This window comes from Kryptolebias marmoratus, linkage group LG22 (genome assembly GCF_001649575.2).
Source record: "Kryptolebias marmoratus isolate JLee-2015 linkage group LG22, ASM164957v2, whole genome shotgun sequence".
Taxonomy (NCBI): Eukaryota; Metazoa; Chordata; class Actinopteri; order Cyprinodontiformes; family Rivulidae; genus Kryptolebias; species Kryptolebias marmoratus.
In genome coordinates, this window is record NC_051451.1 from 21,696,967 (window position 1) to 21,713,961 (window position 16,995).

Consider the following 16,995-nt stretch of genomic DNA (forward strand, 5'->3'; position numbering starts at 1 on the left):
CATCGTTTACTTTCTTTGTAGCTGCTAGTTTTCCTACTGAAGATGAAGAGCAGTCTTGTGAGCCATCGAACCCTACAGCTGGCTCTGTGCCTCTCGAGTTCAGTAGAGATGAGCTTCGACTCTTGTTGTTTACAGAACACCCCTGCTTTTCAAGCTCTGCTGTGTGATCTAGAGGTAAGCATCCCGTTTTTGTCATAAAAATTGAGCTAATTTAAAAGATATATATATTTTTAGTCAGCTAGTATTTGTAAACTCTTTTCTTATGCTGCTTTCAGGTGTGGAAAAATACATCAGACAATCTGGACCTCTCAGTTCTGAACCACTTTGCTGAAATCCTGAAATCCTCGAGGTAATTTCCACAATTAACAATATGTGACTGGATATCACAGGGTATTTGGTAGCTTTAATCAAATTTATTGCTAATTCACACAGCCTACAGGTTATGTAATGCAACAAAAAGCGTCTTGTTCTGAATTGACAGACTTTATTGGCTGTTCTGTCAGCACACGCAGAAGCCTGTCATCAATATCACGAAGGTGTAGAACAAAAATAGTCAGGGGAACGTTCAACAGAATCAGTCAGGGGGGCTGAAGAGAGAACCGAATGTGTGTATGGATCGTTGAATTAGATTTTCTGTCTGTGGTATTGGATTGTGATTGATATCAATGCTTTTTCTGTTTCACTCATCACATTCCTAACAGTGACAGCAGGAACGCAGTGGTTATGCACAGTGTGGGCCTCCTTCCAAAGCTGCTGTTTGAGTTGTCCGAGCCTGCTGTGACCATTCAGAAGGTTAACATTATTTCTTGCGTCATCACATCCCTCCTGAAGGCTTACTTAAACCCTGTGGACATAAGCAGGTAAATTTACGTGACACGCCATCAACAAACAAGTTCTTTTTATGTAGTTTTTTTTATATTTTAAGTGTTATTTTGTTTTCTAAACATGTGAAAAGATTGGGGCTTTTCCTGGTCTACACGCTCCCTCCTTTGAGTAACAAGACTGAAAGCAGTGAGATATCTGAGGATGATCTTTCACACGATATGTCAGGTATTGTAATTTAACCTACAGACACATGTCATACATTACATGTCTTATATTTGACAGTTTGTCTTATCCAGACTCTTTTCTATCTTGTAGGTCAGAGTTTGGGTCCAGCCAGTCTTATTTGGATCCGCAACAAGTTTCTATCTGTCTTGTGTGAAATCCTCACCTCTGACAGCCTTCAGTTTAAAGAGTGAGGACTTTTACTTTGTAGTCAAAACAAAATTTTAAATAGGACACATCAGTTGTTTTCTCAGTATTTCACCCTAACCCTAATTTTGTGACAGAGGTATTTACCCTAAGTATTTTTTTCTCCTAGTCAGCAGAAGGCAGTATTTGAATCTCTTGGCAGTGATTGGTTCCTGCTCTTCCTTCAGGCCCACCTCCACTGTTCTACTTTGAAACTGGGCCTCGTTCTGCTCACACAGTTTCTGTTGAGACCAAAACAACAGAGCAGCTTCAGAGAAGGGGTGATCCCAGGAACACTTGTGAAGAGCATCGAGGAGCCTTTTGCTGTCATTGGTACATTAAGTTTAATGATTTTCTCAAAGTATAACTTCACTGTTGTCATTTTTATGGAATCATGGTTATAACTAATTTCTTTTAACTTTGATCAATAGTTATTTTCTAAAACTAAACTAGAAACGATGTTATGAAATCATAAAATGGTACTTATGCAAAAATACTACATTTCTTTTTAGCATTAAAGCAGTTGTGAGTTTGCAAAAAACAACCAAAACTGAAAATCATACCACAAAACACAACATCAGAAAACACAGACAATAAACAAAAGAAAAATAAACAAACACTAGATAGAAAGAACATAAAAAAACGACATTTCAGAAAAGACAACTAAATGAAAAACTGTATTTCAAGAAACACATTTCTAAGAATATAGAAAGGGAAAAATTATAACAAAATGTAATAAAAGATTTCCCTTTTTAAATTCAACTATTTTTTTCTTACAGAAATATTTCAACGTCCATTGTTTTTGAGCTATTTTTAAATTGCTATTTAAATTTATTTATTTATTAATTTATTTTTATATACAGCACTTTGATCAATGGCAGATGTTTTCAAATGTGATTTCTTTATAAATTTGACTAAAATGAACAGTATTTGTAGTCATGTGATTCTGTTTGTTCATGTCTTCTTGACAATCTATTCAAAATCAACTTCTGTCCCTGATATTTTGCTTTGTTACCAGACAACCTTCGAGCCCATTCGTGGTCTCAGGAGTGTCTCAGCATGTCGTGTCCAGGGTTTGATGTCCTCCAGGAGCTGTTAATTAAACACACTCACCTGCCTGAGGTGTACGAAGCTCTTGCTGCTCTTCTGCTGGGGAAGAAGGCCAGTCAGACTGCAGAGGGAAAGGTGAGTTACTTTTTACTTCAACTTTTTATTCCTCCTCTTCATTTGCTTTATCATGATGTTTTTATTCTTTCCAAATATAGGTCCATTTGGATGATATCCTACAGTCACTGATTGACAGCCAATCAGAAGCTCCTGCTTCACAACTCTGTCTTGAAGCTGCTACAACACTGCTGAAAATGGTCAAAGTCATCATTACTCAGGTTGAAAAAGCCCAATAAGATCAAGATCCTCGTTATTCTTCTTCTTATTTTTTAAATGACTGAGATTTTTTTGTTTATTGTTTTAAAGCCTTTTTCTTCAGCTAAGCACATCTCAGGGCCTGATGTATCATGGGATTCCCAGCTCCCAGCAAGTGTGATGCAGTTCCTCTGTCTCCTCCACAACCTCCGGCCAAGAGACCCACTATGGGCATCGCCCATGTTCCTGCATTCACTTGCTGGGGTTGTGTTTCCTGCAGAGGTTTCTGAGGTTTGTGTGTTATGCTGGTTATACAAGTCTCTCTTACAACTTCTTGCCTGTATAGTTTAATTGTTTGGTTTACTCTCTTCCCTCAGGATGTTGGTAGGCTCAGCAGAAGTGAAAGTGAGGACACATTCAGCACTCACTCAACCAGGAAACCAGTGCTCGACTTCATTCAAATTTTGCTAATGGACAGTCTTCTTAATGTGTCTGCAAGCACCAACACACATCCTATGGTTCTGTTGATGGAGGTGAGTTCACATTTAAGCACAAATAGTTATTTATTGGATTTATTATTAGTTAATCCACAGACCACAAAAACATATCAACCTACATTCAAGAGATACACATATCTGACAAAATGCATTTTTACTAAAAACAAAAAAGAAAATGAAAAAAGAAAAGCCTGTTCAGTAAGATACAATTCTGCAAAACTCTTGTTTCTCCAGAAGGTGCCACTCTATGCTCATTTACTAAACAAAGAGCAAAGGAACTGTAAATGAATTATTCACCACCAGAAAGAAAGGATTTCCCCACCCCAAACAAGCTTCACCTGCATGCACTCATTTCATCTTTGCATTTGAAATTAGACACACTTTTTTGAACTATGATTTGGAACAAACAAGAGCTGTCAAATGCCAAAATTTACCTCAGATTGTTTCTATGAATTTCAATATTCTTTTAACTGCTGACCTGCTCTAATGTTGTAGTTTTGTCCTGATGGAACGTCGCTAGAACAGAGGAAGAGTTTTCAGTCTGAGTTAGTGGAGCTGATTATGAACATCATCCACATACTCAGCAACCAGGACAACACCACCCATCTCAACTCACAAGGTAAATTTATGCTTCCATGATTTTCATATATGCTAATTTGAACTCAGCAGATAAATCTGATTTGATCACTTTTTATTTACTGTTTTAGACTGCAAGAATCAGAGGCCTGAAGGACAGACAGGCACACTGATAGGGAATGTGATGCTTTTCAGTAAGACTTTGCTGCTGAAGCTTTACAATGGATCATTCACTGGAGACTCTAAAATGTTGCTTGAGTTCTTCGCAGATCAGATTATGGTGGTAAGAAAAAAAACATGCATATTTTCATGAATAATAAGGAGCAATAATTTTTCACCAAAAAAGGCCAATAAAATGTAAGCTAAAAGTAATGTGTTCACTGGCAATTTAAAGAGTTTATTATATATTTTTGTTTAATCATTGGGACATGCGAAGCGTTTTAGAAATTTCCTCACAGTGAACAAATCTCTAATAACTAACTGATAACAAATACATTGCTGTATAATTTTAGGCTCTGGAGAAAGGTCAAACTCAGAAAGAGAAGATTGTTTCTGCCCTCTACTCGTGCACCAATAAAGTCTTGCTTTACTTCCTGTCGCAACCGCGACATTCCCAAGAAGAAAAGAAAGGAGTCATCAGGGTGCTGCAAACCTTCATGGAGCACTGGGATGTTCTTATGGCAACTTACAATGCAAATGTGAACTTTATTACTTGCCTTCTTCATTGTCTGTTACTAATTCGTTCTGGCAGGTAATAGTACCATTAATTTTAAGCACTTACTCGCTAATATGCCTTAACTCTTCACTCGTAATTCAAATAATCATACTTTTTTTCAGCTACCTTGAAGGTTTTGGATGCACAGCAAAGAAAGTGTATAACAGGAAGAATTCATCGAGCCCCGTACCTACCAGACATCCTACATGCCTCAACAATGAAACAGACACGACAGGTTTAAGGCCCATTATGAGAGAGTTTATTCACTATTTAGTCTTGCCAAATTTAAAACCCCGTGCAGACAATGTGCAATTTTTGTTGTGTGTTCCAGGTGATAAACAACTAGTGTCCTTAGCAGAAGCCTGTTGGTCAAAGGTATTATTAGAGAGGCAACACATGCTTGAAGAAAGCTATAAAATGGAGATTTCAGTGAGCCACACAGAAGAGACAAAGCCTGTCAGCATGACCGACATCAGCCCTCTGTGGGAGGAGATGGCACACAAAACATGGCTGCTATACACAGGTAAGCAAACTATCTAATGATGCAGATGAAGAAGGTAACAGACTTTTTGTGTCTTGTTTTTGATATTAAGTGTGTTTCTGCAGAGTCTGAGAAGAAGAAAATGGCCAGCAGATCTCAGAGGACGTTTGATATGATTAGCAGTGCGCTTCGTTCTGTGCTGGGCAAATATCAAGAGTCAATAAAAGCGGAGGTACATACACATTTGAATTTGGTTCTTGCACACACCTTTGTCTCCTTTGAGAATTGTGAGGCTGTTCTCCAGGGTTCCTCTGCATCCCAGAGGACTGTGCCAAACATTCATCCCAAAGTCACAAATGTGCCTGTTCTGTGGGCCATCCAGCCCTGCGGGGGTGTTTATTTATTTTTTTAAATAGATTTGGATTATCACAGCCGATTGCCCCTGAGTGGGCTTTGTAATTGATATCTGTTAGGCCTATCCATGGGAACACTCGCCACAACACACTGTTTGCTGCTGAAGGTTAAAGACGCGTTTATTGTTGTTTTTTCCCCCGAAACACGTGGCCCACATCATTAGTTCCCCCACAACGCTTAAGACGTCGAGCCATCTGGAGCAGGGAGCAGGGACATATTACTCAGGCACACAGGCATGAAATTACAGCGTCTGCGTGTCTGTCTCACACTCACAAAAAGTGTATGTATGTTCTTGTTTGTGCGTGTCTTTTGCCCACAGAAATCATGTTGGCAATTACAGTGGTACCAATCTGATGAAAACATTATTCATTTGATGTTGTTCTTTATCATATCAGTCCTTGACAGGCTATCAGAGAAAGTGATGAATTGTTTTTCCATCCGAGATGCTGGGAAGAAGACAGGGATGTTTTTTCTCCTCTTCCTTGCAGTATGCTACTGCAACATGGTTATTCCTATAGGGAGTGTTTAAGTAAAATATTCAGTTAGAAATCTGCTATGGTCAGCCAGTCTACTCATTTTTTCATCCAGTCTTATGAAGAAATAACTGAGTCATTAATTAACTTCTGAAGCATCAACTTATGACTTTTATTTGGCAAATAATAAGTTTATGGGGAGTTTCCTTTTAAAAGCTGGATCCATAGTTATGCAAAACAAAGTTTCTTAGTCTCACATAACTACTTTTATTGAACAAAAATAAGAGTTCTACTGTAGGTAATAAATGATAATATACAGACTGATAAGCAGACTGTGTCCTCTGTTAAGCTTCAGTGCAATTCTTCTAGAGATTTATTTCATCAGCGAATGCAGTTTCCATAATCATATCTGTGTCCTCATATTAGAAAGATAATTAACAGCACTAATGATCACGTTAAGTTCATTACACATTCACTGCCAGCTCAGACTGAAGTTGACATTATGTTGCCTTATCATCAAAGGTGGCGTATTGTTGGGAAGTCATTAAAATGGAAATGAGTGTGATGTTCTGATGTTAATTGCAGAGGGAAAAGATGAGTTATGTATTTAATGCAGCATTTAAAAAGCCAATGAGGTTCCTATCTGTTAAATAGGGTAATTAATGCTATATATTACTTATGTTTGTCCAAATGAAGGAATGGAATTAGAGATGATGACGCCAACTTGCTGTTTGTTTGTGACAACATGACTCTGGGTTGCAAACTTCATTATTCCTTTCTTTTCTGTTTCTATAACATTTCTATAATCTCCCCTCAGATTCCTCCTTTAATTCTTTTTCTGCCCAGCTCATTTTGATAGGCATTCAGTTGTTTAGGGAAACTGTTTTCAGTCTCCTAAGGGCTTGTCACTTTGTTGTCAACTGTTATGAAAATGCATTTACTCTGCAAATTATTTCCAATTTTTGTATCTCGCCTAATGCAGAAGTGTTGTTGTCTTTTTATTGCACTTAAAATCAATTATTCCTTTTATGGCTTTATACAGCAGAACACAAAATTAGCATCTGTAAATAAAACTCGATATAAAGAGTTACTGCATGTTCACTCACTCAATTAAATGGCTTTCCTGGGTCAGCTGTGAAGATGGACACATGTTGTTTCACTAGTCTCTCAGCGAGCACTGCTGTGATGATGCGTTTAATGAAGCAGTTAACAGTCAGAATATGATCCCAGTGTGTCTGAACATGAGCGTTGTGCAGTGTCAACACAGCTCTGTTTTAGATTTTTCATTTCTTCCCTTTTTCAGTCGACAAAAACAACAAACAATCACTGGCATAAACACAATAAAGGTGTGCACACAAACTAAACTTGCCCTTGACTGTGGTGTGGCTCAGTGATATTAATGTTTATGTTAATTAGATCACACCAACAAATGATTACATTTGCAGACAGGGTTATTGTAAGACTGTAGCCACTAGCTTATTTTGCCCAGTGAATGCAATTTAAAACAGATGTAATTGCATGAATGCATTGTAATTGCATGAGGAAACAACAATACCATTATGCATATAAAATTTATGCATATAAAATCTTTGTCTGTGTGTGCGCGCGCCCGCAATATGAGCCCAGAAGAGTGATTGTGCTGTCCCCCTTTTTATTTGCAGCCATTTTCACTCTTGTTTCTTTGCAGGAGTTTCTGTCTTACATGGAGTCACATCGGCAGAGAGGCCACAGCATGTTTGAGAATATGAGGACAAATCACTTACTGGTTTGACTACTCAGATACGTTTTATCAACAGTTAAAATGGAATTGGTTTTAATGTCTTTGTCTCAACTGTTCCCTCTGGCTTGGTTTGTATTTATGTCCCAGTTGCAAACCACTGAGTGGGAGCATGTGAGTTCCCAGTGGTTACGTGTTGAGGCTGAGCTGCTGCGGGAGAGAGCTGTATTTGGTCCTGGCCCAGGGGTGCTGTTGAACCAAGACTGGGTGCAAGACGCTGCTGAAGGACCCAATCGGACCAAACTACGCATCCGCAGAAAAGTCCTGAGGCATTCCAAATCGGTATAGAATTTCATATTGAAGTAGATTCTATGTTGGAGGTACTACTAGGGTGTTTAGTTTCTAAGTGTTGACTATAATTTTAAAATAGATGATCAAAAGCAAACTGTTATCTTTATCAAGTGTTAGAGAGGTTTTGTTTTGAAAACTATAACCCAGTCTTGCCCTAGTTAACAGTGTTTTACTCTGCCTTTTACCCTAAATAGAAAGAAAATGAACAATTAAAAAAAAAAATGTTATACTTAAGAAGTTGTAATATTATTGAGACTGCAAACTTACCATAAAGAAATGCTAACCATTATAGAATTCAAATTTATTGTAATTTATCATTTTTCCTGATACCTAAAGGCTAATAACTACTAATACATGTAGCCTTTAACAGTGGCATTTTTTGTTTGTTTGTTTTTTGCCACAGGTTCTGGGAATGCTGTGTCCGGGCTTAAGATCTGAAGAGAACATTATTAGAACCGAGGGAGATGCTGGTATCGTTTTAATTTTTTCTTTAGAAACACATTAAATTTTGTGCTTTTATTACCTCAGAACCAACAGTTTCCAGTATACCTACAGTTGGTAGTAGTCTGCAGCTTTACCACTAGATGCCACTGAATCTTGAACATTGTTTTATTTAAAGCACAATTTCAGTGTTGGATGTTAAGTCAGAAAAAAACATTTGTCCATGTAACAGAGCCAAAGATTTTGCGCGAAGTTGGTGGCGAGGTTAAAGAGGACGAAGCAGAGGGAGGACAGAACTGTGACCGTCTGACATTCTTCCCTGTTCTGAACGAGGCCCCATCAGTCACTGAGAATCTGCCTGACTCTTTCACCCCGGAACTCTGCTCCCACACACAGGACTGTCCTGACATGTGTGTCATCCTGCAGGAGCTACTCCCCGGGGAGAAGGTACTGTATCATAGGGTGCCGTTTTGGTACATCATGCCGAAAATAAAATGTCCAAACACAAGTACAGCTGCTTCCCATCCTGCTAATAATCTGATTCATACTGTAATTATCTGATGCAGAGTAAGAGATTTCAGTAGCCCAGTGCTGCTATCAGAATTTTATCTTTCCTCATTAGTTTAATATTTTAATGTTGAGGCGCAGCGCAGCTCTCTTCATTGTTACAGTGAGTTAAAAACCATGCACATGTTGACAGGGCCTTTCATCGCTCCGGCAACCAGCCGCGGCTTTTAATGTTTCTGACAGAAGTATTAATAAAAGCAGTAGGAGGTGATGCAAGCTGTCTTACATCCGCTTAGCAAGTGTGTGATGTGTGCTAGTGTGTCCTATTGTCTTGTAGTGGTTCAGTGTACGACTCCTGCTGAGCTTCCTGTCAAATGAACACAGTCATTAGCTCTGAGAAATGCACACATACTCACAGGCTAACACTCACACAAAGGGAGACCCACTCATAATTAGCTTGCCAGCGCCAATAGTGTGATTATGACAATAATGTGTGTGGGGAGAAATCAATGGTCTGACATTAGGCTCTCAGTCAATAAAAGTCCTCCTTTTTTCTCGTCCTTCCCATCATCAGCTAAGTCACCCGCAGACTGAAAACTCTTATCTGTCTGGACCACAGTAAAGAGATAAGGAAACAAGTTTATTGTTATGTATTTAACTTTTGATAACAATAAATTCAACTAGTTTAATCCAGTCATTAGTGGACACAATTTTAATTTGGACTCACTGATGTCTGATGTCAGCTCAGAAGTAGATGCAGCTGAGACTCACTCACCTTGACTCCTCTAAAACACCTTCACAAGATAAGTGATCTTATCCATCATAGCATGTCGCTGTGTTTGCTTTAAGACAAGAGGTTCTGATCACTTATCAGGTTTGCTATTGTGTGTGTGGCAGTGATTAATTCTCCTAATAATGACCAGGCAGGACCTCCTCCTTGTCCACCGAGTGTGTGACTGCATGTGTCTGGGTGTGGGGCGTCTGATTTGATTAGTATAAATTGTGGGGGGGCCTGCGGGTCTGTTGGGACCCCATATGGTTTTTGGGCACAATGTCTCAGAGGGCCCACATAGGAGCCAGCACAGGGAGATGGCCAGGTGCACGCACTTGTCGTGAAATGAGGGCAGACAATAGAATTATCTACACATTATCACAATGCAGTTAGCATTAGCTACGTACAACTGGCACTGAAAGCAGCATGTGGATTCACTTTGGCGCAGGATGAAACGCCGTTGTACTGCTGAAAAAGGGGCGGGGCCTTCTCCTCCCCCATCAATCAGCCCTGATAATGAAGTGTTCAACTGTGTCTTTTTAATAGTGATTAAAATATGTGATTAAAATGATCATTCAAGTAAAGCGTATCTGCCATGTCACGTCCTAAGAGAGAAACGAGCTCATGTGTATTCCAGTTCTCATTTAGGGCTTAAATCTGTTTGTCTCTGCAGATAAGGGCAAAGATGTGTGTGGTGATGGTGAGTGGCGTCAGAGTGACTGAAGGTTTGCTGCTGTTTGGGATTGAGAGTCTGCTTTTGTGTGAGGGATTCACTCTCAGTCCGACTGGAGATGTTTGTTGCAGGAGACACCACCCAAGCAGGTACAATAATGCAGTGTGTGTTGCACAGTTGTCACTGCAAAGAACATATTGTATATTAACTGTATATAACTGCTCAGTTACGTCAGACATCCATTATCTTCTGTGTCCCCTTTTTTTAGTGTGAGGGATTCTTTTATTTCCAACATGCTGAATAAAGAGCTGCCATCAGCTACATGCAGACGCTGGCTCTATGAGGATATCAAGGAGGCTCGCTTTATGCGATTTCTTTTAGAGGTCAGACATCCAAACAGTCCCAGTCATACCTTAATTTCAGATCACGTAATTTAGCTGATATGATGGTGTGTTTTTGTAAAGTTACATAAATGATTAATTTCTGTATATTTTAGACAAGATAAAAAAAAGAAAATAATTCCTTAAATGTTTTTTTTTGTTTATTTATTTTGCTTTAGCATCTAACTTGCGATAAAGAAAGAAATCTTTTTTTCATCATCATAGCTGTCAATTAGACTTTTTATTTAATTTTTAGTTTTTAATTAAAATATATAGACATTCCTAAACACATATCTTTATGGGCGTCTCTCTCTATACTTACACTTTCTTACAAAAGAAAAGATTTTTTCAATTTTAGTGCTACGTATTGTGGCAACTTGTTTTCAGCATATTTCTCTCAATTATACCCTGATTTTGTTGTGGCAGAAATTAAATTGTATTTGTTAAAATAAATTAATTTCTAAAAATATTTAAAACACAAATTTAAGAATGATTTGTACATTTATAATTTATGATGTTAGTGAGGATAGAAAATATCCAGAACCTCAACGTGTAAACCTTTTGACTCTTTATCTTTTTCACAAAAATGTAAAACAAATATTTTAGCACCTATTGTTCAGTGATTTAAAATCTATGTTTTATGATGTTGTTTTGTTCATTAAAACCAAATTTTAGTAGATTTATCACAAGAAATAAATATATTTTCTTGATGCTAAAAACTCAAAACAAATAAGATCACTTTGTATTTTTAAAGTTTATTTAACAAATAACAAATGTATGTTTTGCCTTAATTGTCAGTTTTGATTATGATAAAAATAATCAAAAATGATTATTTTTTAGTTTAAATTCAAATGCTAATTTACAAATCTTATCATATTCAAGTTAATAAAATTCCACTGTATTTCTCTGTTGATGTAGAACAATGCTATTGAGATCTTCATGAAAAATGGACATTCAGCATTTCTGGTGTTCCTGAATAAGGACCATGTCTCAGCATATAAAAGGTACCAAATTTAGATAAGATGGATGTTAAAAAGATTTTATTTTCAGCATCCTGTTTTTGACCTTTGTCCGTTTCTTTCCCTTTAGGCTGAGCAAAGTTGTACCGGCATTAAAAGGCAGAGCAGTCGCTGAAGTCCTTGCTAATGCCAAGTAAGTGTTGTTAGTTTTTGTTCCAGTCATAGCAAAGACATACTTGGTTCATTCACTCAGTTTTATTTATATGAAATACATGAAAAGATCATTTAAAATTACGTTACTTCTAGCATTTTTATATTTTCATTAGCTAAAACCAACAGACGCTCAGTTATTTAATTTTCTTGTTTTTCACTTTTTCTTTCACTCTCCACACATCCTGAGTGACTAAGGCCACTGAGTTTGGTGTCAACAATCCAGAAAAGCGTTTTTTCTTTTTCTCCCCAAACATGTCACAGGCATCACCTCTTCCTCCCATTATAAGCCTTTCCCTTTGTGCTTTACATTTCTGAAGGCACGTCTTACACAGGCTGCTTTCATGGATCAAGTACACATCTTCTTTTGGTTCGGCTTTTTTCTTCTTCATCCTCTCATTTTTTTCTTTAACATACGTTAAAGGATTACGTGTCATGTTCAGCTTAGTGAGTTTACTGAGGGTTTTCACAAAGTCTGGTAGCTTGACAAAGAGGTTATCAAATAGGCCCAACTCTTGGAGGTTGACTAAGCGCTCCATGGTGGGAGGCAAGGCATCCAGCTGGTTCATTCCAAGATTTAGACTCTTTAGGTTGGAGAGCGAACCCAGTGAAGAGGGTAAACCTGCAGAGGTTAGGCAGTTATTTGCAAGGTTGAAGTGGGTCAGTCCCAGCAGGTTGCCAATGGAGCCAGGCACAGACTCCAATTTGTTACTATGCAGATCCAGCCATCTCAGCGATGAGAAGTCTCCAATGTTGTCAGGAAGTTTCTGTATCTGGTTGCGACTAAGGTCCAACTCGTCTATGTTGGTTAGCTTGAAGAGACACTTTGGGAAGGTGATGATACCCATGTTACTAAGGGTGAGTCTACGCCTTCCGTCCGGGGTAATCTGCACTGCTTTTTTTGCTGTCTTGAGGGTCACCTTTGTCCCTTTGGCTTCTTTTCCTTTGGGCATCGTACTGCAATAAACAGAAAATTACTCAACAGTTCAGTTAAAAATGTCAGCGCAGCCTCCCTTTTTTGACTTTTACCCCAAGAGGCTGATTTACAAAATGTATTTAATCCACACCATCAGACAGTACTCAAGGAAATAAATGTGTTGCGTGTTTGTTTATGGGTAAGTATGCGTGTGTATAGCTGATGTGATTTATTCCAATACAAGGGCCTGTGTATGTCCTGGGGCAGTGGGGAAAGCATGCACTCAGAGGAACGAGAACAGCGCGCGCGTGTGTCGCATTGTTGTGTCTGCATTGGTGCGTGCTCACCCTGTGTTGCCCATGGGGGTATTTAAGAGCACGACTCTCTAATTAAGGCTAATGCTCAGGAACAATAGGAGTGAGGCGACACGGGATAATACAGCAAAAACACACGAGTGTTCACTCTCCCTCACTGTTCAACTGATTGAGTTGTTTGGCAAGAAAAGGTGTGTGTGTGTGTGTAGGACATCCACATGGAAGTGCATTGATGCGCTGTAATATGCCTGTGTGTGCGTGTGTGCAAAGTCCTGAGTCAAATCAGGACTTTGATAAATGATAGTTGGGGAGTGTTGAGAGTGTAATGAGGGCTTTGCTCTTCTCCCCTCCCTGTCTAAAAGAGCAAGGTGTGTTTTTGTTTGTGTCTGTGTTACACCCCAAGGCCCTCTCTTGCCTCATTCATCATCCTCAGGATGAGAGAGGTTATCTACTGGTGCTTGTTCCTATTATAACCTCCTATAGGAAACTATTGCATGAAATTATTGCCTGCAATTAGATAACACATACTGAGCCAAATGCAATGATTGATTTAGTGTGGTTTCACAAAATATTATGGCCAGGAATTTATTGATGTTAGAAAGTGTCCGCACCTGAATTAGACCCTCATATGTTAAACAAATCCTTTCACGCATCCTTATTTCACCTTTAACTTAATTTTTTACAACTTTTATTAATATTTTAGGGAAAATATGTTCTTACTATGTTTTGTATTCTTTCTTCTTATGTCATGTTGAGAAGCTTGATTGAACTTTCTACAGCTGTCAAAACACACCATTAGATTTCAGTCCTGCAAAAAGCAACAGAAAAAACACCATGCAATTATTGTTGAAAAAACACTTAAAAACTGAAGGTAAAATTTAGTCCACATGCAAAAATTCTTCTTAAAATATCTGGTAATCCTTTCATGAGAACATTTCAGGAATGTACCGTGAGTGAACATCAAGCCTTCCTGCTCTGAAGTGAAACTCAAGTTTTCTCTTGTTTAACGTTACTTAGCAACTGGGGTGCAAGACTTTATTGCCATGTTTTTGTAGCTCACAGAGGAAGTGAAGATTTAAGAAGCAACAGATCACATTTTCAATTTAGTTTAACCACATTTGGATAGTTGCTCAAAAAGAAATAAAATCTAGTCATTGCAGTGTTGTCGTTTTGCATAGCTGTTTTGTGTACTCAGTCATATTTTTGTAAATTGATTCAAAACAATTCAATTTGATTGAACATTTTTTTTCCCCTTTGCATTTTATTAAACACAGATCTTTGTCATTGTGTGAGCCTGTAACATTCATTTCAAGATTACAGCTTACTTGAATTTGAACAGACATCCAACCAATGAAAAATAGAGAATAGATAGATTAATACTTTATTCCTCCCCTGATGGAAATGATTTAAAGCAGATTTTTGATATTAAACTATTGCTTGCCTTAACTGTGAAGTTGGAAATCTTTTTTCAGATGAGTAATCTCTTTTTGTTTACCTTTGTTGGTGTCTCTGTCCAACTAGGCCTTTCAAATCATAGCTGAAGGTAGAAAACATTTTCATTTTAACACTTCTCAGGTAGACACAACTTAAACTTGTAGGTTTTTACACAGCCCACACGTGGCACCAATCCTCCACATTACAGCTTGTTATTTTTACGACAAATGACAAACTGCAGCTCACCTCAGTCCCTTGCAGCTGTGTACACACAATCCCTGTTTCCTGAGTTTCTCACCTCCATTACGCTGCTTCTGAACTCTGGGCTGTGTTACAGTTCAACTCTGGTTGCTAGGCAACAGACCAAGCAAAGAAACTTTGCTTGGTCTGTTGCTCAGTGCTCGGCCTGTGTTGCTAATCCAAAATGTTTTGCTTTTTTTTGTGCTTTAGAAAGATTCCTGTGGTCGACAAAACAGCCCTTGCTAAATGGCAGGTAATGCAATAAACACAGCTTTTTTGCACATTTTTGTCAGAACTGTTTGTGCTCACAGATTCGGCCCTCCCTCCGTCACATCACCAACTGTTTGGGTCTTTTTTATACTCCTGTTGCTCTCTTTTGATGAAGTTGGTTTTTTAAAAAAATCTGATTTATACTTTTTTGCCCTCTAGAAAGGAGAGATGACTAACTTTGAGTACTTGATGCATCTGAACACCATCGCTGGAAGGACATACAATGATTTGATGCAGTATCCAGTCTTCCCCTGGGTTCTGGCTGACTATCAGTCAGAGGTAGAATCATGCACATGACATTGTTCTCTTAGACATTAGCATTATTGAGAGAGTTACATTTAAAAAAAAAAAAAATCTCAATCCTCAACAGATGCTTGATCTGTCAAATCCTGCAACCTTTCGTGATTTGTCCAAGCCGATGGGAGCTCAGACAGAGAAAAGGAAACAGATGTTCGTTCAGAGATATGAAGAGATGGAGAACAATGAGGAAGAAGGTATCTTAGCTAATCTTTTTTTTAGTTATTTTCACTGTTCTATTTCAATATAGATTTTAAACCTTTTTGACCTAAAATGTTTGTTACTCTATAACAGACTTGTCGGCACTTTGCCACTACTGTACCCACTACTCGTCGGCCATCATTGTGGCCTCCTTCCTTGTAAGGATGGAGCCATTTTCACACACTTTCCAGGCACTTCAGGTAAGGCCACAGACACTGGAAAATGTAAAAATTTGAGTAATTTAGTGTAAGATAAAATGTTGTGAATTATAAGTCACATTTACTGTGAAGACGAAACATGACTTTAAAGACTTCATTGTCAAACACGAAAACTGTAAATGAAAAAGACCTAATGCATACCATAAATTGCACATTTTGTCTAATCTTTTTATTAATTTAAAGGGCCTTCTTAAACTCAGTGCTTGCAATTCTCATTGACATTCATCATTGTCTTTTTTTCTATTATTTTCAAGCAAATTCTTGCTAATAACAAGAATCTTATATGAGCTATTTTCAAAACTCCACATGTTTTTTTTGGTATGAAAGCAAATTATAGAGAGATTTTTAATATCTATGCAAATAATTACAAACAGCATATAAAAAAGCCTATACAAATAGCCACAGATGTTACCCATTTACAATACAGCATCCAGTTGATTATAATGAAAAGGCATGCATATTTGATAGTCAGAATAAAGCAATAAAGATGTTCATCTGGTGAATTGGGATGCCTTTTTGTCTTCTAAAGCACATAACGGGTGTGTGGTAATATCCATAACTGAATTTACATCTCTAACCGAGTTTACTACCGTATATGCTATTTTCATTTATTGAGGTAATTGTTTTACACTAAATTACATTCTCTCTCATGAGATTTCCATCAGAATTATGAAATTTTACATAAAAATGAAAAGGTTTCTTTTTTTTTCTTACAGCACTAGATATTTCATTCCTACATGATGTATTAAACATTGTAAAATATGGTTTTCTGCGCTGAAGTGCGTGGAACATGAACATGCCAGTTGAAAAGGTTTATTTCATCAGTGTGCCGGAAGTCTGACAGTGGCATTCTGCATCTGCCTGCAGGGGGGGTTTGATATCCCTGAGCGGATGTTTTACAGCATTAAGAAGGAGTGGGACTCGTCCTCCAGAGACAACATGGGAGACGTCCGCGAACTGATCCCAGAGTTCTTCTACCTGCCTGACTTCCTGCTCAACTCTAACAACATCCAGCTTGGTCAGAAGCAAAACACTTCTGTGAATCTAAAATTATGACTGTAAAGATGTTTATAAACGCACTTTAGTAAAATATACAACCTGTAGAAAATCATTTTTTATTGAACTCAACCAATATCTTTTGTTAAATAATTTCTGAAGTGTTCTTTATAAATCCATACTGATGTAGGTACTTCTGACAAGTTTTTTAAAATTTTTTCACAAATGTGGATTTATTCATAACCAGATGTTTAGCAACAGATGTCAGAGTTTGTGTTACATTACTGTCTTTATTTTGACATAATTGACTCAGTGTGCACTTTTTTGTTAACACAAATCACAAACGAT

The 16,995-nt window shown here is 37.9% G+C and overlaps 2 protein-coding genes across 3 annotated transcripts in view; one reads left to right on the forward strand and one right to left on the reverse strand.

The window, feature by feature from the left end:
* The window catches only part of wdfy4 (WDFY family member 4), a 39,919-nt gene that overhangs the window by 14,379 nt on the left and 8,545 nt on the right, over positions 1-16,995 (forward strand). For both annotated transcript variants that reach the window (XM_017412906.3, XM_017412905.3), the window contains exons 26-54: positions 22-174; positions 276-349; positions 702-860; positions 956-1,050; positions 1,141-1,237; positions 1,364-1,566; positions 2,252-2,418; positions 2,499-2,618; positions 2,707-2,886; positions 2,973-3,128; positions 3,588-3,711; positions 3,800-3,951; positions 4,181-4,419; positions 4,506-4,618; positions 4,715-4,906; positions 4,990-5,096; positions 7,439-7,516; positions 7,619-7,810; positions 8,223-8,289; positions 8,493-8,707; positions 10,213-10,361; positions 10,481-10,595; positions 11,511-11,596; positions 11,682-11,744; positions 14,876-14,918; positions 15,095-15,214; positions 15,306-15,429; positions 15,527-15,633; positions 16,519-16,669. In XM_017412906.3, coding sequence (XP_017268395.1) covers positions 22-174; positions 276-349; positions 702-860; positions 956-1,050; positions 1,141-1,237; positions 1,364-1,566; positions 2,252-2,418; positions 2,499-2,618; positions 2,707-2,886; positions 2,973-3,128; positions 3,588-3,711; positions 3,800-3,951; positions 4,181-4,419; positions 4,506-4,618; positions 4,715-4,906; positions 4,990-5,096; positions 7,439-7,516; positions 7,619-7,810; positions 8,223-8,289; positions 8,493-8,707; positions 10,213-10,361; positions 10,481-10,595; positions 11,511-11,596; positions 11,682-11,744; positions 14,876-14,918; positions 15,095-15,214; positions 15,306-15,429; positions 15,527-15,633; positions 16,519-16,669 — 3,841 coding nt within the window. The remainder of the gene's footprint in view (positions 1-21; positions 175-275; positions 350-701; positions 861-955; positions 1,051-1,140; positions 1,238-1,363; positions 1,567-2,251; positions 2,419-2,498; positions 2,619-2,706; positions 2,887-2,972; positions 3,129-3,587; positions 3,712-3,799; positions 3,952-4,180; positions 4,420-4,505; positions 4,619-4,714; positions 4,907-4,989; positions 5,097-7,438; positions 7,517-7,618; positions 7,811-8,222; positions 8,290-8,492; positions 8,708-10,212; positions 10,362-10,480; positions 10,596-11,510; positions 11,597-11,681; positions 11,745-14,875; positions 14,919-15,094; positions 15,215-15,305; positions 15,430-15,526; positions 15,634-16,518; positions 16,670-16,995) is intronic.
* On the reverse strand, positions 11,729-14,734 carry lrrc18a (leucine rich repeat containing 18a). The gene is made up of 4 exons (XM_025005190.2): positions 14,672-14,734; positions 14,487-14,528; positions 13,712-13,799; positions 11,729-12,718 (listed from the first exon to the last, which is right to left on the reverse strand). Exon 4 carries the CDS (start codon positions 12,712-12,714, stop codon positions 11,899-11,901), a length of 816 nt encoding a protein of 271 aa, XP_024860958.1. The 5' UTR covers positions 12,715-12,718; positions 13,712-13,799; positions 14,487-14,528; positions 14,672-14,734; the 3' UTR covers positions 11,729-11,898.